Here is a 20311-nt window from a genome sequence, read left to right as displayed (position 1 = left end):
AGTGTTGTGAACACTGGTGCGCGATGCTTTCGGTTAAACAAAAGGGAAATAAAGTAAGAAAAGTGGAATCTTGAGAGTTACAACAGAGACAAGAAATCTTTTATCATCTTCACTTTTTATTTTGCAGCCATAATGCTCTTTCCATATGAGAATCTAATAAAATATCAGCTGTTAGGAATATGGTACCAAACTTGGGAGAGATAGGGACTATGATTCCTTGCACTAAAACACTTGTACAAGTCTCTTGGTTGCGTATGCACAATTTTAGAACCATTATATAAAGCCTTATATAAATTAAAACATAACAGGAATTTACAAAGTACTTAAAATTTAGTCGCCTCAAAATTGAATTTCAGACCGTCATATCTAAAATTTGAAATTTGTATCTGAAGTTAGATTCTGGCAGTCCAAAACTTCAAACTCGAAGGTCTGAAATTTGTCAAATCTAGCTAAACTTTTAAATATTAGTAATTTTTAGGAAATGGCTAAAGTTTAAACGGCATATATTTTTAGGCACTGATGAGATTCTGACTTATAAGAGTTTAAGTTTTATGCAATGATCATATAAAAAATATCTACACGATCAAGTCATTAAAAAGTAATTATAAGTAACTCTACTTAATAATAACATACTGTATTAAATTATAATGAAGGTGCATAAAATTGCTTAAATAAACCGTGCGTATTATAATATTCCACCAACAACCCAAAGATCTTGTTTGATTTCCGGGTCAGAACCGTCCATGCACGCTCAATGCATCACCATTGGTGCATTCTTGTCTTGTTTTGTCTGCATTATTACATTTAATTAACCTTAAATTATGTCGGAGCTTTCATTAATTAATTCTTGGTTTCGCGTTGTCACGTGATTCCTCCTTGGGCACACTAAATTCTGACTCAGCCAGTCAGACAACGTGTTGGGTCTTGCCAAAAAAAAAAAGTTATCGCATTAAAATAATAAAATTCTTATATTCTTTTGTAACAAAAAGCATTCAATTTTATATATAACATGCCCTCGGTCTCAAATTATTTGTCAGTTTTTTGTTTACACACCTCTTAAGAAATCTTATAGGGATCAAAAAGAAATCCAAACTTACGTTACTTTGCCCCCTTAAAAAATTACTAAATCCCAGACAAAAATAGGTAATTTGACTAAACTACTCCTAATTAAATAGGCATTGGAATTTGATCATATAACACTTAATAGAGGCAAATATGGAAAAACATGGTTAATTTTTTTTTTTGATTTGCTAAGTGGACTCTTTTTTTATCCAAGAAAAAAAAGGCTAAGTGGACTCTTTTTTTGATTCGGAGGGAGTATTAATTAGGAAAAACATTTGACTAACTTTACCCTTATTTATATCTAAGTTATAATCTCTCTCTCTCTCTATTAAATGTTTGCTCTATTTATGTGTCATCTTCATTAATGGCAAATTTTACCAAGGATAAAATGGGGGAAAAAACTAATTAATTGTGCCTTGGACTTCTAAAACGACAATAATTTGAGAAACCTATTTTTATTAACCATGACAAATAATTTGAGACGGAGGGATTACAAAATACTCCCTCCATTCACTTTTGTTTGTCCACTATACTAAAAATACATTTTCACTTTTAGATATCAAGATTTTTTTTTCTTCATGTTTCACCCTTAGTAATTAATTACTTATTCCTCAAATCATTTCCCAAGACTTAAGACTACTAAACATCAATTAATATGAGTATTGTGGTAAAATATCTATATAAATTATTATATTATTATTTCTTAAAGGATATGCAAAGTCCAAATTGAACAAATAACAGTGAACGGAGGGAGTATTATTCAGCTTTATGTAAAAGTATTTTTTTTAAAATTATATTTAGATAAAGTTGAGTAACATTTTCATTACAATAATAAGATGCAATTTTTGTAATACTTATAACGTTAAGTAATCTTTTTTATTATAAAATAGATAATTTGATAATTTTTATACAATAAAGTGAAAGACATGGTAATAAGTTGCTTAAAACATGAAATCTGCTCAATATCCGATATCCTCATAAAATATTTATTAATTAAACTCAGTTTTTCAAATTAAAGTGCGATAATGTAGCACAGCCGCTGCATTTTTTGTCTATTTGAATCTTTGTTTGCACTATGATCAGTCAGAAAACATAATCATACATTCACACATGAAAAATATACTCGTATTCTTTTACTTCTTTTTTTTTCCCCACCCGGTCCGGTATCTGCATTGGAGTCGGACCTTATTCGGATTCACGCCGTGTAGGGCCCCATTTGAGGGGGAAAGGCGCCTTACTACAAGGATTTTTTTTTTTTTCGTCGAATCAGAGACGCTTTGGTTAAGGAGGAAGCGATCCTCTGCTAAAAAATCCTTATTACTCCATCCGTCCATTTTACCTATCGTTTTAGCTCAAAATTTTGTTTCAAAGTGATTGTCATTAGAAATTCAAGACTAAAATTAAAGATTGTTTTCAACAATATATAAAATTAAAGATTGTTTTCAACGATATATAAAATTAAAGATTGTTTTCAACGATATATACCCTTACATTAAAGAAGTTTGCACAATATCTATGAACAAAGACTAATCTACCTATATTTTATAGTAGTCATTGTTATCCTAATGAATGTAAAAAAGTTAAAGCGACATTTAAAATGGGACGGAGAAAGTAATTGCGAGGCAGGATTAGTTGAAAACCAATTATGTAAGACACTTGAAATAACGTAAGAAAAATAATATTTTCCATTTTCGAGGTTCATTAATTTTTTTTTTATACTAACGATATGTATAATTTAAATATTAACTTGTATTTTTTCACTTTTTAATATACGAGGACGGCAATACATTATGGCACTGGTGCTGCTATTTAAAGGAGTCACATCCGAACATTTAGAAGACATCAGTGTGAGACTGTAAAAAGAAAAATTTACTAAGAAAATATGGAGAGAAAAACTTCTGGTCTTTTATTTCTCCTTCTCATTGTGTTTGCCTCACGTAAGTCTTATTCCGTCTTTTTTTTCCTTAAATTTAAATGTGAGCTGATACTTAGAATATATCTAGGAAATATTGCTTACATTTTACTTTAAAGTGGTTCTTATTTATATTTGAAAATTATCTCATGATATTACAATTGTTATTGCTCCTACTAAGATTATTGCTTCCATAAACGAGTATCATATATATATATATATATATGGTACAAATCAAACCATTTTTTCTCTTGTCCTCGGGTGTGTATTAACGCAAAATATAAAAATAATTGTTATTTTTTTTTTTACTTCGCCTCAGTATTAATTAATACAAAATGGGAAAGTAATTGCCTATATATGTTTCAAGACATAAAAGAATCACAAAATAATTTATCCTACTCATAAATTAAAATTATAACGATAGTGTTTGCATTCAAGATTTGACGTCATTGCCTGAAATGCGAACCTCTAAGAGGGGTACAGGCAGGCCCAGAGGAGGACATGCCGAAATTCAGGCTTGTCCTCTGTAACAACTTCAAATAATAGTAGACACATGGATTATATTTTTTAAATTAATTTTTGAATTTAAGTTTTGTACTAAGTTTTGTACAGTGATAGTGTACAGATTTTTTCTACACATCAGGTTAAGTTGACATATAATAACATGTAACTAATACTCTTCATAATAACAACAACAACATCTCGGTGTAATCCCACAGATGAGGTTTGGGGAGGGCAAGATGTACGTAGACATTACCTCTACTCAGGGGCGGAGCCAATAAGGGGCAAGGGGTTAACCTCAACCCTCTTTGGCGAAAAAATTAAATTATATATATTAGGTTATAATTATGTTTTATGTATATATAGTAGATGTTGAACCTTCTTGGTCTTTTCGTGTGTTTACTTCTTTATATTTTTTAACCCTCTTTGTGAGAGTTCCGCCACTAGTCCTATCTTTGTGGGGTAGAGACGTTGTTTCCTATAAATTCTTAGCACAACGACACATTACCAAACTAATACTCTTCATAGCAAACTTGATTTAGTAACTTGAGACATAAAGTAATAACCTGCTATAACCCGTCAAACTAAGTGTAAATATTCTTCATATTAGTTGATATATATAACTTAATTTATTTTTATTTTTTTTTGGGTGTAGAAATGGCTATACCACAAGTGGAGGGAAGAGTGTGCATCTCGCAAAGCCATGGGTACAAGGGGCCATGCCTAGGTGACCACAACTGCGCTCTTGTTTGCCGTAACGAAGGCTTCAGTGGTGGGGACTGCATTGGCTGGCGAAGAAAGTGCTTCTGCACTAGGGGTTGTTAATTGCTACTAATTAATTAGTGCCATTTTCATGACTCTTAATTGATTAGTTCATGTCCTCCTTTGCTTTTGTTTTAGGGAATAAAATGTAGTAGTGTTTTAGAGGGCATTATTATAATTTTGATGCTTGTAACGTTCTTCATTTAGTAATCCAAGGGTTTCTTTTCTTTATTTCACGGTATTTCTTCATAAGGGATTTTTTCATATCCAGGGCTCGAATCAAGGGCTCTACAGTTAAAAGGAGGAGTAAGCGTCTGTCTTTAATTCCACATCCTTATTACTCCATCCGTCCATTTTACCTATCGTTTTAGCTCAAAATTTTGTTTCAAAGTGATAGTCATTAGAAATTCAAGACTAAAATTAAAGATTGTTTTCAACAATATATACCCTTACATTAAAGAGGTTTGCACAATATCTATGAATAAAGATTAATCTACCTATATTTTATAGTAGTCATTGTTATCCTAATGAATGTAAAAAAATTAAAGCGACATTTAAAATGGGACGGAGAAAGTAATTGCGAGGCAGGATTAGTTGAAAACCAATTATGTAAGACACTTGAAATAACGTAAGAAAAATAATATTTTCCATTTTCGAGGCTGCATTAAATTTTTTTTTTATACTAACGATATGTATAATTTAAATATTAACTTGTATTTTTTCACTTTTTAATATACGAGGACGGCAATACATTATGGCACTGGTGCTGCTATTTAAAGGAGTCACATCCGAACATTTAGAAGACATCAGTGTGAGACTGTAAAAAGAAAAATTTACTAAGAAAATATGGAGAGAAAAACTTCTGGTCTTTTATTTCTCCTTCTCATTGTGTTTGCCTCACGTAAGTCTTATTCCGTCTTTTTTTTCCTTAAATTTAAATGTGAGCTGATACTTAGAATAGATTTAGGAAATATTGCTTATATTTACTTTAAAGTGGTTCTTATTTATATTTGAAAATAATCTCATGATATTACAATTGTTATTGCTCCTACTAAGATTATTCCTTCCATAAACGAGTATCATATATATATATATATATATATATATATATATATATATATATATATATATATATATATGGTACAAATCAAACCATTTTTTCTCTTTACTTGTCCTCGGGTGTGTATTAACGCAAAATATAAAGGTAATTGTTATTTCTTCTTTTTTTACTTGGCCTCAGTATTAATTAGTACAAAATGGGAAAGTAATTGCCTATATATGTTTCAAGACATAAAAAAATCACAAAATAATTTATCCTACTCATAAATTAAAATTATAACGATACTGTTTGCATTGAAGATTTGACGTCTTTGCCTAAAATGCGAACCTCTAAGAGGGGTACAGGCAGGCCCAGAAGAGGACATGCTGGAATGCAGGCTTGTCCTCGGTCACAACTTCTGATACCTAACACTTCAAATAGTAGTTAGACACATGGATTATATTTTTTAAATTAATTTTTGAATTTAAGTTTTGTACAGTGATAGTGTACAGATTTTTTCTACACATCAGGTTAAGTTGAAATATAGTAACATGTAATCAACATTCTTCATAACAACAACAACATTCTCGGTGTAATCCCACAAATGGGGTTTGGGGAGGGTAAAACGTACGTAGACATTACCTTTACTCAGGAGCGGAGCCAGTAAGGGGCAAGGGGTTAACCTCAACTCTCTTCGGCAAAAAAATTAAAAGCGTATATATAAGGTTAAAATTATGTTTTATGTATATATAGTAGATGTTGAACCTTCTTGATTTTTTCGTGTGTTTATTTTTTTATATTTTTGAACCCTCTTTATAAGAGTTCCGCCACTAGTCCTATCTTTGTGAGGTAGAGACGTTGTTTCCTATAAATTCTCGGTACAACGACACATTACAAACTAATACTCTTCATAACAAACTAAATTTAGTAACTTGAGACATAAAGTAATAACCTGCTATAACCCGTCGAACTAAGTGTAAATATTCTTCATATTATTTGATATATATAACTTAATTTTTTTTTTTTTGGGTGTAGAAATGGCTATACCACAAGTGGAGGGAAGAGTGTGCATCTCGCAAAGCCATGGGTACAAGGGGCCATGCCTAGGTGACCACAACTGCGCTCTTGTTTGCCGTAACGAGGGCTTCAGTGGTGGGGACTGCATTGGCTGGCGAAGAAAGTGCTTCTGCACTAGGGGTTGTTAATTAAATAATTAGTGTCATTTTCATGACTCTTAATTAATTACTTCACTATCGTTCTCTCCTTTTGTTTTAGGGAATAAAATGTAGTGTTTTAGAGGGCATTTTTATATTTATGATGCTTGTAACGTTCTTCATTTAGTAATCCAAGGGTTTCTTTTCTTTATTTCATAGTAGTTCTTCATACGGGAATATTTGTCACGATCACAAATGAAATGACTTGTGGATTCAGCGACAAAAGCCAATCACTAAAATTGCTAATCCGTCGAATACTTTGCAACAAATTTGATTTTCCCATCGCAGAGAGTCATCAACTACGAGCATGTACAACGACCAATACAGATTCGTCGCTAATCTATCGCTATATTAGTTTAACAACATATATATGTTGTTCGTCGTTAATTCCTATTTTTCTGTCATTAATTTTGATTAATTTGTTATACTTGATTGGTTATAGCAAGTTAGCATTATCCTCATTTTTATTCGTCAATTAAGTTATCTTTTGTCTTTTCTATTACTTGAGAGTTATGTTGGTCGTTCATTTGAGCAAATTGACCCCATTTAACAGACAATAATTGTCACAATTCAAATAATACTAACACTTTGATCAAACTAAGATTAAACTTGTAATGACTTAACAAAAACTGAATAATTAACATCCAAATTAGGATTCGAAGTACTACCCATCAAATTTAAGGACCTACAAATAATATATTTTACAGAAGTATTCGAAATTAAGTAAATATGCTCTTCGTTAATAGTTTAGCTCATATATGCCCTTTAGAGGCGGATCCAGGGTTTCAAATTTATGGGTTATGGATTTTAGAACTACGACTTCAAGTGCTAATAACTATACATATTTTAAATTTTTTTTAACACAAATAAATTAGTTAAGCAAAAGCCATTGGGTTCAACTGAATCCATTTTCAGGCTTTTAGCTCCGTCCGTAATGCCCTTACCGTTCAATAGCTGGTCCAATATATGCCCTTAATTTAATTGGAGCCCCCAATTACCCTAATTAGCTGATTAATAAGAGAAAAAAGACCAAATAATGCCCTTTAAGTATGCGAAATTGAGCACATTAGCATGCGAAATTGAGCACATATGCCTTTCATTAGTAATTTAGCTCATATACATAATTTTATGTTGGATCAGTCATTTTAATTCATTAACCAAACGATCCCTTAGAGTATAAGTTGAATACCAAAAAAAAAAAAAAAAAAAAAAAAAAAAAAACTCGATTACTCAATGCGCGGTAAGTACCTCTCTAAGACTTGACAGCTCGGATTATGGGCAGAGCTACAGTATAACCTATGGGTTCAACATATAAATTTGGCTTAAATTTTGTATTTGTATTTAAGTATTCATAAAATATATATATAAATATTTATAGCGAACCTAAAGACTAAAACTAGTTATGAATCGTGTTATGACGCAAAAACTAAATTTTGCATTAAATATGTATACATTAACGGTTATATCTTTTTTTTTGGGGTACATTTTAACGGTTATATCTTAAATGAAACCAATATGTATGCGCAAAGTATAAAAAGCAGGCGATCCATGGTTGACTTTTAACGGTCAAAATTGTTTGTAGTACTCTCTCCCGATAAAAAAAAAAAAAAAGTCCACTTACCTATTTACACACCTTTTAAAAAACTATTTACTCCAAAAAAAAAAATATGTAAGTTGACTAAATTATCTCTAATTAAATATGCATTGAAATTTAACCACATAACACTTAATAGGGGCAAATCTGAAAAGATAAGCTTAATTATTTCTTGATTTAATATGCGGATACATTTTTTTTTATTATCCGGAGGAGGGAGTATTATACATGCACGCCTGAGAATATGGAGCTTTTCACCTTTTTTAACTTAACAAACATGATTTTATAGCTTCAAATTTGGGTGGAGACAAAATCGCAACCCACAAAATTTGGAAGGTAATTTAATTTTATTATATCCTGAAATCTGTTGTCTTTATTTCATAAGTACATTTCTTGCCTTTCTGTTTGCAAATTAGCTTTTTTGTCCTTCTCCTGCTAAAAAGCTCATTCATCAAAGTAATTAATTAGAGCTCATTTTTTGGAATCTTGATTTATATATTCATATGATTATTGATTGAGACACACATTTGATGGGTTCCCAGATTTTCACTTTCTGATCTGATCTTAACAACAAGAGGCTAGAGGTGATCTCTCTCTTCTTTAACTTCGCTGTCATTGTGATTCTAACATAATATATAGGCGATCTGTTATATTTTGTAGAGGGTCATTTAATAAATTCTCCTGGTAAATTTGTCTCCCTGTGTTTGAGTCGTGGAATCAGACACTGATGCTTGTGTCAGGATAGACACTTGGAGGTTGTGGCCATTCCCTGGACCCCGCATGAATATGGGATGCTTCGTGGACCGTGCTGACTTGTTATTGCGACATCCCTTGTATGGGCTACTATACATGTTGTAATTTGGAAAAATGGTTAGAAGGGGAACCTGAAATTATTGATATTTACATTAAAGATAATTTGGAGTTTTGGACCATTTCTTGATTTGGGTGTGTCATCCCTGAGCAGGGGTCATGCTAATCTTCTCTGTATCGTTCCAATTTTATTGTCCCCGAAGGGACACATAAAGATAATAATGGTATCATATCACTGGTCTAGAAGCAGAGGCAGATCCAGTATTTAAATGGTTCCATGATTAAACTTTTTAGCACTGAACAAAACTGTACTTTTGAAATTATGGGTTTAAAATTTAGTATTTAGTGGAAGATTAGTGATTTTACACATATATATCTATGTTCTGTTTCGAAATTACTGGTTCACTTTACCCGGTGAATACGATTGACTCATGGTCGAACTTCTGTTGCTCGTGAGAATTCTCCTTTATATTACCTTTAATAGAAATTTTAGTTTTATGATTTAGATTTCATCATGAGATCCAATTATCTGCATTTTTATGTATAGCAGCCAGGCTATCTATTTCACTTATTTTGCTGTTGGATGAGAGTAAGGGCCCTTCTCACCTCCTACGAGTCGTCCGGCGGAAAAGACTTTTTGAATGGGGTAAAAGAACTTGGGATCGTCGATCTCTTCCTTAAAGATTGGGATGAGTCAATGTCGGTTGATGGTGTGAAAACACTTCCTGATGTCGATTTCCAAAAACCATCGAGAGGTTCCCCACTCTTCTTTGATCCGTCTTACGACGGAGCAGAAGCCTCGACAGCCAGTCCTTTGCTTGCACTTTCCGTACGGAAAGGCCAAGCTAGTTATGAAATATTTTTTTCCCTTTCAAATCCAGAGAAATCTTTGACTTTCTGAGTTATAATGTACTGAATTTTAGGAGAATTAACAAGTATTCCATTCTCGGAAAAGGAACTTCAACATTGTAGTGTCTGTATAGGAGCCATGACATTTAGTTTTTAAATGAGGAACTATTTCTAATTTTCATGCCGGTTTCAATTATGTTAGATTCTGAAAAGGATTAACATTTTCGTTGATAGGTATATTTTATCAAGGAATATGATTTATCATTCCTTACTCTCAGTTGCTTTTGTCTTTATTGTTTGGTGTAGTGTCTATATTACCACTTTTATTTCTTTGGCCACACAACAGCCGGAAATTATCAAAGTATGTAGCTACCCAAAGAGGAGGCAATCATGGAAGTATTAAGCTGATATAGCAATTCGCAGTGGTGCAGAGAGGAAAATTGACACACAATATGAAACTTAAACTAGTTAATTGAAATGAATGAAATTTTATGTGTCAGTGATATCAGTGTTTTTTCGCCTGTCATATTTGCTGATGGTTATTTATTTCACCAGCCAAGATCATCCTGTCATGCTTTTGAAGACTTATTTGTTTTAGGAGTTTTCTTATATCCACTTTCAGTATCTGTGGTACTAAACATAATATGTTGTTTGCATTTTTCATCTCTTGGACATGTCAGAAGCTTCTTTGAACATGGACCCCCCTACAGGTGAAGGGAAAATTAGAACTGCAGCACTTGAAGATGTGAAATTAGAAGAAATGGACGAAACTAAACTAGCAGCACTTGAGGACGTGAAATTACAGGAAGCGGAGGAAACTAAACCAGCAGCAATTGAGGAAGTGGAACAGGACGGTGCCCTCTTCCGCTGTGATCTATTTGATGCAGAAATGGTTCAAAAGGTAGCGGATGAATTCCTTCCAGGATTAGCCTCTGCCTGTATTGACAATACAACTGGTGGTTTGTTGAATAGCCCTGCTTCTGTGGCTGTCGGTATTAGAAGAGAAATGGTGGACTATCTTACCCAGAGAAGCGAGATGTTTGTTGCGGAATCTGTTGTTGGTGAAGGTGACTCAGTTGCTGAAGTGTCGGACAACCCTCATGATATTATATCGGATTTTATCGATGATTTTGCACAGTCTAAGAGGAACTTTTTAAGTAGAGTATCATCATGGATGCTAAGTGAAAGGAGAGAGGAAAGGATAGATGATTTTGTACAAGAAATGGAAATAAACGGCTTTTGGTTGATGGCGAGGAGGATAGCAGTGGCACAAACAGTGATAAGAAATATCGACTTCAAGAACACTTATCACTGTCCTATGCAGTTTAAATCCGAAGAAGAACTAACGAAACATATCTCCTCGTGCAGTTTCAGGGAATTGAACTGTGAAAATGAAGGATGTAATGCTCGATTTAGTGCAGCTCAGCTGGAACTGCATGACTCGACTTGTCCTTTCAAAATTCTTCAATGCGAGCAGAAATGCCCAGAAATGCTCATGAGGCGCGATATGGACAGGCACTGTATAACTGTATGTCCAATGAAGCTTGCTAACTGCCCCTTCTATCCAGTAGGCTGTGTATGTACTATTCCTCAATGCAAAACAGACCAACACCGTCTCGAGAATCTTCAGTCGCACTTAATTTGCATCTTAAAACTTATTCACAAGGAAGCATCTTTCGAGGCTTTGAAGAAAAGGGCTGAACAATTGTTGGAGGTCAGTTATTACATGGTGCCCCTGTTCTCTTTCTTTGGAATTTGGATATACTGAACTTATTTTACTGCTGCTTTTTTCTCTCGACAAAACATAGAAATGTATGCAGTCAAACTGAAATAACTTGGTAGATATCTCAAAATGTTGAGAAAGAAAAAACAGGGGAGAAAGACCAAAATCTGCACTTTATCTATCTAGTTCAAAGATTGGAAGAGCAGTGTTTTCTTTCCTGCTTCTGTTTCCCTTACATTTTCTTTGTTAACAGTCGTACTCTACTCTGTGATCCCATTATCAACTCGAGGAGATAAAGTAGGTGAAGAAAAATGGTAGAATTCAAATGGTGGTAGAATTCAAATGGATATTTCACACAAAGATTAACTTCGTTGCATGTTGCCTTGGCTGCCCAATTCACAGTCTAATAAGCTGATTTCATTTTGTGACCATCATTGATTTTTGATAACTTTGTACTATGAGTTAGTAAAATTTGGTTGTTTTCCTCTAGAAGGATTTTCGCAGTGGGGAATCCTTCATCTAAATACCTTTATGCTGTGATTTTCTTCAAAGTTGGTGAGAAAAATGCCAATCAATATCAAGGGAAAATTGAATGTTAGAGCTATTTATTGAATCTAATTCACAATGGCGTTTCACTGGATTCGTGATTCTCTTGCAAGCTAACTTTGTAAAAATAAAAGGAAAATACTAGAACAATGAATAGCTCTTGACACGGTGATATCTTCCTTTCTACACAAACAGGCATCATCACCTGGACGGCTAGCAGCTGCTCGTGATGCAAGATCATTAACAGTTGCGATCAAGAGTATTGATGCAAAGCTCGGACCCTTAGAAGTTGAGGAAAATACAGAGGTCAATGCAGAGGGCGCTGAGTTGAAAGACAGAGAAGAGGATAGCACCGATCAATCCGCCAAAAAGGATTGTACTATAGACTTGTCACATAATGATGAACAATCTCCAGACATACCGAAGAGTCAGCAAAATTCCACAGCTTCACAAAACAAAATAGAGTCACCTGACAAATCAGAGAAAGTTGTGGAACCGACAGTTAAAACAGATTCATCTACAAATGAACACTGTGAGAAAGAAGACTCGAGAGATCAACTCCATAACAAAAATAAGAGCCCAGAACCTCTAATAGAAAATGATGGTTTGAAATCACCTGACAAAAGTGAAGAGTCTCTGAGCCCATCCCAAAAACATCAAGATTTCACAACTTCAGCCCACAAATTGGAGTCATCCAAAAGTGAAGAGTCTCCCAAGTTGCCTGAGAAGAATCACGATTTAATAGTTTCTGAAGAGAAAAAGGAGTGACATGCCAAAACTAAGAACTTGGTGGAACAAATGAATCTCAGGCCACTATAGACAAATTGGCACCTGACTAAGGAAGATTTAACAGAATCAATGTTGGAAAAGGTAAACAGCCAAAAAGTCTCCTATAGAAAGAAATTGCATGTGTAGCCACCAAATGAGAAGTAGATCAAGCAATTTTTGAGGTTACTGAACAGATGGTCATTTTCTAAATGGGAGACTTGAGTACTTTCCAATTTAGAAGAGTAACAATTCTCCGACTCTCAGGCTGGAAGATGGAAGACAAAAAGTAAGTACATTGTTTCAAGATTGTCTTTTTTTCAAATCTGAGCTGGAGCAAGGACATAGCATAGGAGATGGACGAGATTTTTTTTTTCCATGAAGTAGATAAAGTCACATACCAGTTTTCATCTTCTTCATATTTCAGTGGGCAACCCCTTCGATCCTTCAAAATGGCATAGTTTTGATTTTAAATTCTTTTTTCATCTTCGTACATTGATCTTACGACGACTTTGTCACCTTTTTAGCCTGTTTAAGTGTTATTTAATTGATAGATATAAACATTTTTCTAGTATAAAGGATAACAAGTAGGTTTTCGCTTGCTTGTAATTTCATTTACCCTATGTACAAGACATTTATGTTTTTCGCTGGTATTGATTGGCATTAATTTGACTTTCACTCCCATCAAATGCATACCCCTTTCTCGCTCTAGTGAAATTTCTAACACTGCTAGTCTGCTATTGCCAAATGGTACATTTTAATTCTCATTCTGCTGAAAGTTGTTTATCCCCTGATAGCTATATTGCTCGGTCTCTTCAATGTTGTCGCACATGTGTTCAGATCCTCAGAAAATGCTCTATTTGGAGCAGAGAACATGCACTTATTAGCGTTTTGAGGAGTCCGAGCAACATAACACGATAGCCTGAGCTAAAATACCATTGCATCATTCTGGAGATGTACAAATGATAGATAGTGCCTATGGCTAAACCATGATGCAGTTATCAAGTTACTTACAAAGGTCTTATACTAAGGGAAGACTATTTTGTCCTCCTTTCCACCATAGCGAAGTTAAATAGAGTTTCATCACCTATAATATGACAAAAGATTAGTTTAAGTTCTATGTACTGGTTTTAACACAATCAAATGACTTATAAGTTAACTATATTCTATAGGTAAATCTCTACTATAATTAATTGGTAAATGGTAACTAACCTACTATAATAGGTTAATCTACGTTGATAGCAAAAAAAGAAAGCCTTTACCTGTCTATGTTTATAAATTAACTCTTATGAGAGAAATATAATATCTTCGTCCATAATTTGCTTAAGTTCAAAATAGGTTGGGTCAAAGTAAGATAAATAACGGCCTCATAACTCAAGCAACGCCTTCCCCTCCTCTTTACTTAGGTAATTTTTTTTTTTTTAAATGTGAAAACTAATCTATTGTTCTTAAATTATTTGCTTAAGTTTTTCTTAATTTACATAATTCTCAATCCTCAAGTTTAATTTTGTATGTCTGGGTTTGAATTTTATTTTGACCTGTGAGGTTAGTTATTTTATTGGGATCAAAATAACAGGATGTCATGCGGAGAAGTATACTAAAACAAAGAAAAAAGTACACTAAAATATGCATAATAATGTAACCAATTGGCATACATATGAGGAAATTAGTATGGACGAAAAAAATTAGGAGTAAATTCTCCTCCTAAACATTACTTTATAATCCTAAAGGACCAGATTATGGATGTTATTATGTTGTTGTCAGAAATGGTCTTTAATTTATAGAAATGCAAAACTTTTCTTTCAAGAAAAGAATTAGTATTTCTTTTTGAAGTAAAACACAATTACGGTAAAATCCAAAGAAAGTAGAAAATTCAGAACAAAATCTAACAATTCTGACCTGTTTTGACCCAATAATTTAAAGGAAACTTACGTAAATGTACAGTCGGCCAATTTTAATTACCGACAGTAGCTCCAATAAAGAAACCTATACACTGATATGTATAAGGAAAAGTCACACAAATACAACTTTTTAAAATGATAATTAAAAAGATTACAACTATTTTCGAAAAATTACACAAATACAACTTATTCAAAATATTGTAGTAAAATTTACTTGGCATAGCTTCCATTATTACCTATTTATGGAACATAACTAAACTTTTCAATAATTATATTTAGTAGCTAAAGTATAACATATTTACTCCACATAGCTACCGCTTTTTACCACTCATCCGATAACTTTCCACACCTAAATTTAAGCCAACAAAAACGTCTCTCTCCTATCCCACTAACTTCACGCCATTATTCACAATATCTAAATTTTCTCCAATTTCAAATCGCTTACAATTCCTAATTTTTCCGAATTTGATATTCTAATTTTTCTTTGGGAATTTCTCGGTAACACGAAACCGCTATTTGGCCGGGCGAGAATCGTTAAAAAGAATTAACGATCCTAGGGTCATTGGATTATGTTGATTCGAAGAGTAAACAACAACAAAAAGTGAAAAAGGTTTCTCAAATGGAGAAACAAAAGAAGAAAGAAGCTCCCTAATGTCAGCTAATGTTAAGGGAAAAAAATTGCTAAAGCCAAACATAATGTGGATGAGGATGATGATGCAGAGGTATATTTATCTTATATTTTCGATATTTAGTTCATTTTTTTTTTTTTTTTCGTACGGTATATTACGGATCCGTTAATTAACTCCGCATCTATTTTTTATGCATTTTAAGTATATTTTCTACGTTATTTTTTTCACATGTTTCTTCGGTTAAGTCGTGTTTATTGTTCTTCACCATAACGTAATTTTTAAGATTTTTAAGTATATTCGTGTGTATTTTGTTGACAATATTACGGATCTGTAAAAAATTTTTGATCATTTTTTTCGGGATTGTGGTGTGTATGTGGCGGCACTTTCTACTTTTAGCTCATGAAGTCATCCCAACCGAATTCGATGCAAATTGGCACCGTATGAGATACGAAGTGTCTTTATGCGACTATGCATTGGATAAGTCAAACAACAATGCATCAAGTGATAACGAGCAACCTCCAAGACCAATTAGACTTCCGCTGATTACGATGCTAGTTGATAAACGTGATCTTGATTAGGCCACCAAGTCTTTTGTGTTTTTGATTTTCATGTTGAACAATAGCGTAGTTGGTTGCGATTTTGTATTTTTTAATTTTGGACATATCGTTTCATGTGCGTAATGTTTTTAGATGATTAATGTTGAACACCACCTTATGGTTTTTATATTGTTGTTTCTTTCAAGTATGTTATTTTTTCAATGTATACATTCCATTTTTCATTTTCTCGCGAAATGTATTCATTTAACAAAGCAAGATATCTAACCGCTAAATACGTCGAATATACATAAAATATATCCGAGATATATTTCATAAGTCCATTTTTTAATGTACGGTCGTTACAAAAGTTAAAATTTCATCTAAATACACTTCAAATATATGTAAAAAATATATGAAATATAGTTAACAAGAAACCCGTAATAAGATTTATATACCGGATCATAAAAATGCAACTAAAATATAGCCCAAATATATACGAAAAACAAATATTAAAAATTCTATGTGTATACGAGTTTAAATTTCGCCCCAATGCTACACTTGTGAAGGAATTACCAAAGGATTATGGACCCAGATACTTATGCATAGGGCGTAAGGTAACTTTGATAATTCTTTCACGTTTATGCCGGGTGTTTGTCCATTAAAAGTGGTTGATTTGTAAAAAGCGGAGGAAAATTATGCTTTACGATCCTAACTTTGATAATTCCTTCACAAAGGGTTCCAAGATAAAAGTTTGCCCATTAAAAGTATGCCCCCCACCGATAACTTTGTGAAGGAATTATCAAAGTTATCTTAATGACCGTGATACTTACGCCAAGTCGTTTATAAGAATTCTAGGAGATGCGGTCCGCATAAAATTTGTAATTCCTTAACTAATCATTGAATCTTTTTATTTTTTGGTTAAAAATATGAATGTATTTTTGAATTCAAATTTTTTTGAATTTGTGTAGTTTATTCTAATGAGATATGGGATCTTTGTGATATGGAATGGGATGATATTTGCGTGAATCGTGGAACAATAAAATGATTTTAATTTAAATTGGAACGATTAGCTTCCATAAATATAGCAATTTCGGTAAGCCCAAAATATTATATTTCTCTCTTTTTGCACTATATTTTAGTATATTGTTTTACAAATATAGAGACATCTAAGTTACAATTGTAAATATATAACATGTAGTTAATAGGTTGTAGAATGGTAAAAAGTAGGCGTATGAAAATTTTACAATATTGTATTGTATTGATATCTTCGAGAAAGTTTGCTTAGATCAATATATATATATATATATATATATATATATATATATATTTCTCAACCCTCCTAAACATGACTCATTCCATCTTCCTCTTATTTTTGTCTTTTTGAAATGTGAAAACTAATACTATATTTTTCTTAATTATTTGCTTAAGTTTTTCACCGCTATTTGGCCGGGTAGTGTCTGTCTTCGTCAGGGTCATTAGGATTTTGTTGTTGATAGAAATGTTTGGGTACCATATTATCCCTTTTAGATTTCGTTAGCTCCCTCAATATTTCTGATGCCCAAAACACGGCAACATCTGCTGGCAGCGAAAAGGCAAGTGATAACAATGGATGTTGAGATGTAGTAACTAGCATTTGGGTGATGCTGGTTCCTGCGTGTGGCCTGAGTATATGGGTTCCTAACATGTATAGTTTTATTTCCATTCTTCCTTTTGATCTTCCACAATCGAATCCTAGTTTAACGTACTGCTATGACTTTACACACTATTCTCTTCTTGCTTTACCCTGTTGTGTGCTCTATTTTATATTTTTGCAATGAACTGAACGTAACCCAGAGGACGCTAGATCGGATAAAAATAAAACTCCACGTACATAGTGCATTTTTAAAAATAATAATTAATAAGCCATCTCCACTCATAGGAGCGTGACTTGATTTTATTCGTATCATCAGTATCACAAAAAAGAGGGAAAGCAAACCCCCGGCAGCTACTTTGATGGAATAGACTCCATCTCGGAGAAATAGGATTTCATCTAAGCTCACAATATTTTTTAGCCTAAGTTTGAGGACATGACTCATCTCCTCAATCGTATAAACAAGATGATAACAAGGTACATCAAAAAGATAATTCCTATACATTGTTCTATGTGTATACGGTAAAAATATCGGGTTAACCGAGCCCAGGGGAGACCGACTTTGTCAAGGAAGGAAGAAACAAGCACGAGCGTAAGACTTTCTTTCGGACTCGAAATCTTGATCACCGAAGAGGTTGATCGAAGATGCGGAGGAAAATCGTTTTGAGTCGATTTATCGCGAAGACTCCTCGTGACCGTACACGCATCAGCAAAGGCAACGACGTCAAGAGGATGAAGTTGATCGTGTTGTTCGTTAGTCCATTTGGTTGACTTCTACGAAATGCAGCGACTTGGTAAGACGTTTGTACATTCGTCTCAACCTTTCGAAATGCCGGACCGTACGGCCCATCTTATCCTTTTAGAGTTTTCTTTATTCTAAAAAGGAGCTAAGAAGGTGTGTTGTAAAGCCGTAAGGCAAAAATTCCCATAAATAGGATGATGAGTTATTTTTAAGTAGGTTAGCTCCTCGAATCTGTAGTATTGTAATAGGAATCAAAATATTATTTCCTCTTAGTCCGAATTTGTGAGTTATTGTTTTGGCTTACTTTTCTAGTATTACTATACTTAATCCTCGATAGCAACCTACATAACATTCATATCCAAGTTATTAACACGTATATTTATATCCTCGAAACCATGTTTCGGTCCATCTATATATATACGGATTTCATCAAAAACCAAAATAGATTACCGAAGTTTTCCCACATATCCTATACCTCATCTACAAATTCGATTGATTACCTAAATTACGGGTAAACGCCGGCGCCCAGACCGTTTGGGATAATAGGGTCTTTAATTGGCCTCTCTCTCTCTCTCTTACCCGTTAAGTTCTAAAAATCTTTTGTTCGATCTCCGTGACAATCCCCAAATGACAAACGGGGACAATGCGGCACGTCAACAACAATGAGATTGGAGTGAAACGAGAGCACGGCTACGGGGCTTACCAACGAGTATCCCATTCGACCCCAAATTTCCGTTTATTCGAGGGAGGGGCCTCAATCGGCGAGGAACCCGTGAACCGGAGAATGCCGCCCGGCCGGCCACGTGATCCCTTTAAATACCACAATTCGAACCCGTTTTGTCCCGGGCGGAGTGTCGGAAAGTGCGGATGCCTCGGATGATATTAACTTACATTTAATTTTTGAAATGTTACGGGAATTCCTATTGCGAGTGAGCAAGAGCTAAAGGTCGTTACAAAGCAAAAATGATGAAACGTCCTCGGAGAGGGAGGAAAGGTATGCCTGCGAACCTCGGACGAAACACGGTGATCGATAATCGGGTCCGGTAACTTCGTCCACCTCGGGGCACGAATGAAACGGACAAAACGTTTCCATTAGACTCGTGAGAAGAGGGCGGAAACATATATGGGGCGGACCGTCGCCCGTGACGAGGCCTCTTACGGAAGGACCGGTTTCGAAGAGGTACATTCAAAGGCCTTTTCCTCAGCGGCGGCCTCCGAAATCCATCCCGAAGAGGTTGAAAATATCGGATACCCGGTATGATGGCACGGCGGACCCGCGGGTCGACACGAGGGCTACACATTGCCGTAAAGGCAACGACGTCGAAGAGGATGAAATCGAATCGGTTGTTGAAAAAAATTTGGGAAACTACGCGAAAGGGGAGATCGACTTAGTACGACCGTTGACGGAGCATTCAATCACTTCTTTCGAAATGCTTGGAGACATGAAGTTCATAATGCTCGTCTAGGTGCTAAGAAAGGTGCGGGAATACCGCCGGCGGATATTTTCCGTATAGCCCGTCGATGATGAGTTATTACGTGAGTTTGTCAACCGTTCAAAGGGAACAACCATTTGGGGAGCTCGCCGATAAGGAATAGTGCGCTTTTACCAAAGGGCTTAATCCTCGAAGTTCGACGGCCTCGTTGAGCTAAAGAAAAGTGTGCGGGTTACGAGGCCGCGACCGAGGCTGATGTTCTCGGGGTATGAAAGATGATTTCGGTAGAGATTTTCGTCTTCTGGGGATGACTTCGATGCCACCAAGTGGACTGTGAGGAGGCATGAGCAAGAAGTCGTGTTGTTCGTTATCTCTAGGAAAAAGGTTACGGGCAGTCAAAAACTGCCGAGGAAAGGTACAGCGTTGGCTACGTTGTCTTTGAAAAGCCAAGCTTCGCGTGTCGGAAAATCGAGGTGCCGGACTGACCAATTCCAAATGGGTGACAAACGACCCCCGTCGAACAGCCGAGGCCTATTAGCGATGCGGGGAACGCGTAGCACGCCGTAAGGACAGGTAACGAAAGCTTTTGAAAAATAACTTCGCACATCAGGTATAATGGAGCTCGTCTGGCCGTAATATGACGAATCGCATAAGCAAGATAAA

The 20311-nt window shown here is 34.6% G+C and overlaps 1 protein-coding gene and 1 non-coding gene across 2 annotated transcripts; one reads left to right on the top strand and one right to left on the bottom strand.

Moving 5' to 3' along the window:
• Window positions 1-8473: 8473 nt before the first annotated feature.
• LOC132060215 (uncharacterized) lies at window positions 8474-13470 on the top strand. Its single transcript, XM_059453136.1, has 2 exons — window positions 8474-11457; window positions 12208-13470. The coding sequence occupies exons 1-2, from the start codon at window positions 10417-10419 to the stop codon at window positions 12778-12780; spliced, it is 1614 nt and encodes a 537-aa protein (XP_059309119.1). The 5' UTR covers window positions 8474-10416; the 3' UTR covers window positions 12781-13470.
• LOC132061677 (U6 spliceosomal RNA) lies at window positions 9003-9102 on the bottom strand. The gene has a single exon (XR_009416104.1). It is a non-coding gene; the product is annotated as a U6 spliceosomal RNA (small nuclear RNA).
• Window positions 13471-20311: the final 6841 nt, after the last annotated feature.

Source organism: Lycium ferocissimum, chromosome 6, assembly GCF_029784015.1.
Source record: "Lycium ferocissimum isolate CSIRO_LF1 chromosome 6, AGI_CSIRO_Lferr_CH_V1, whole genome shotgun sequence".
Taxonomy (NCBI): Eukaryota; Viridiplantae; Streptophyta; class Magnoliopsida; order Solanales; family Solanaceae; genus Lycium; species Lycium ferocissimum.
This window is presented reverse-complemented; position numbering and strand designations above follow the sequence as displayed.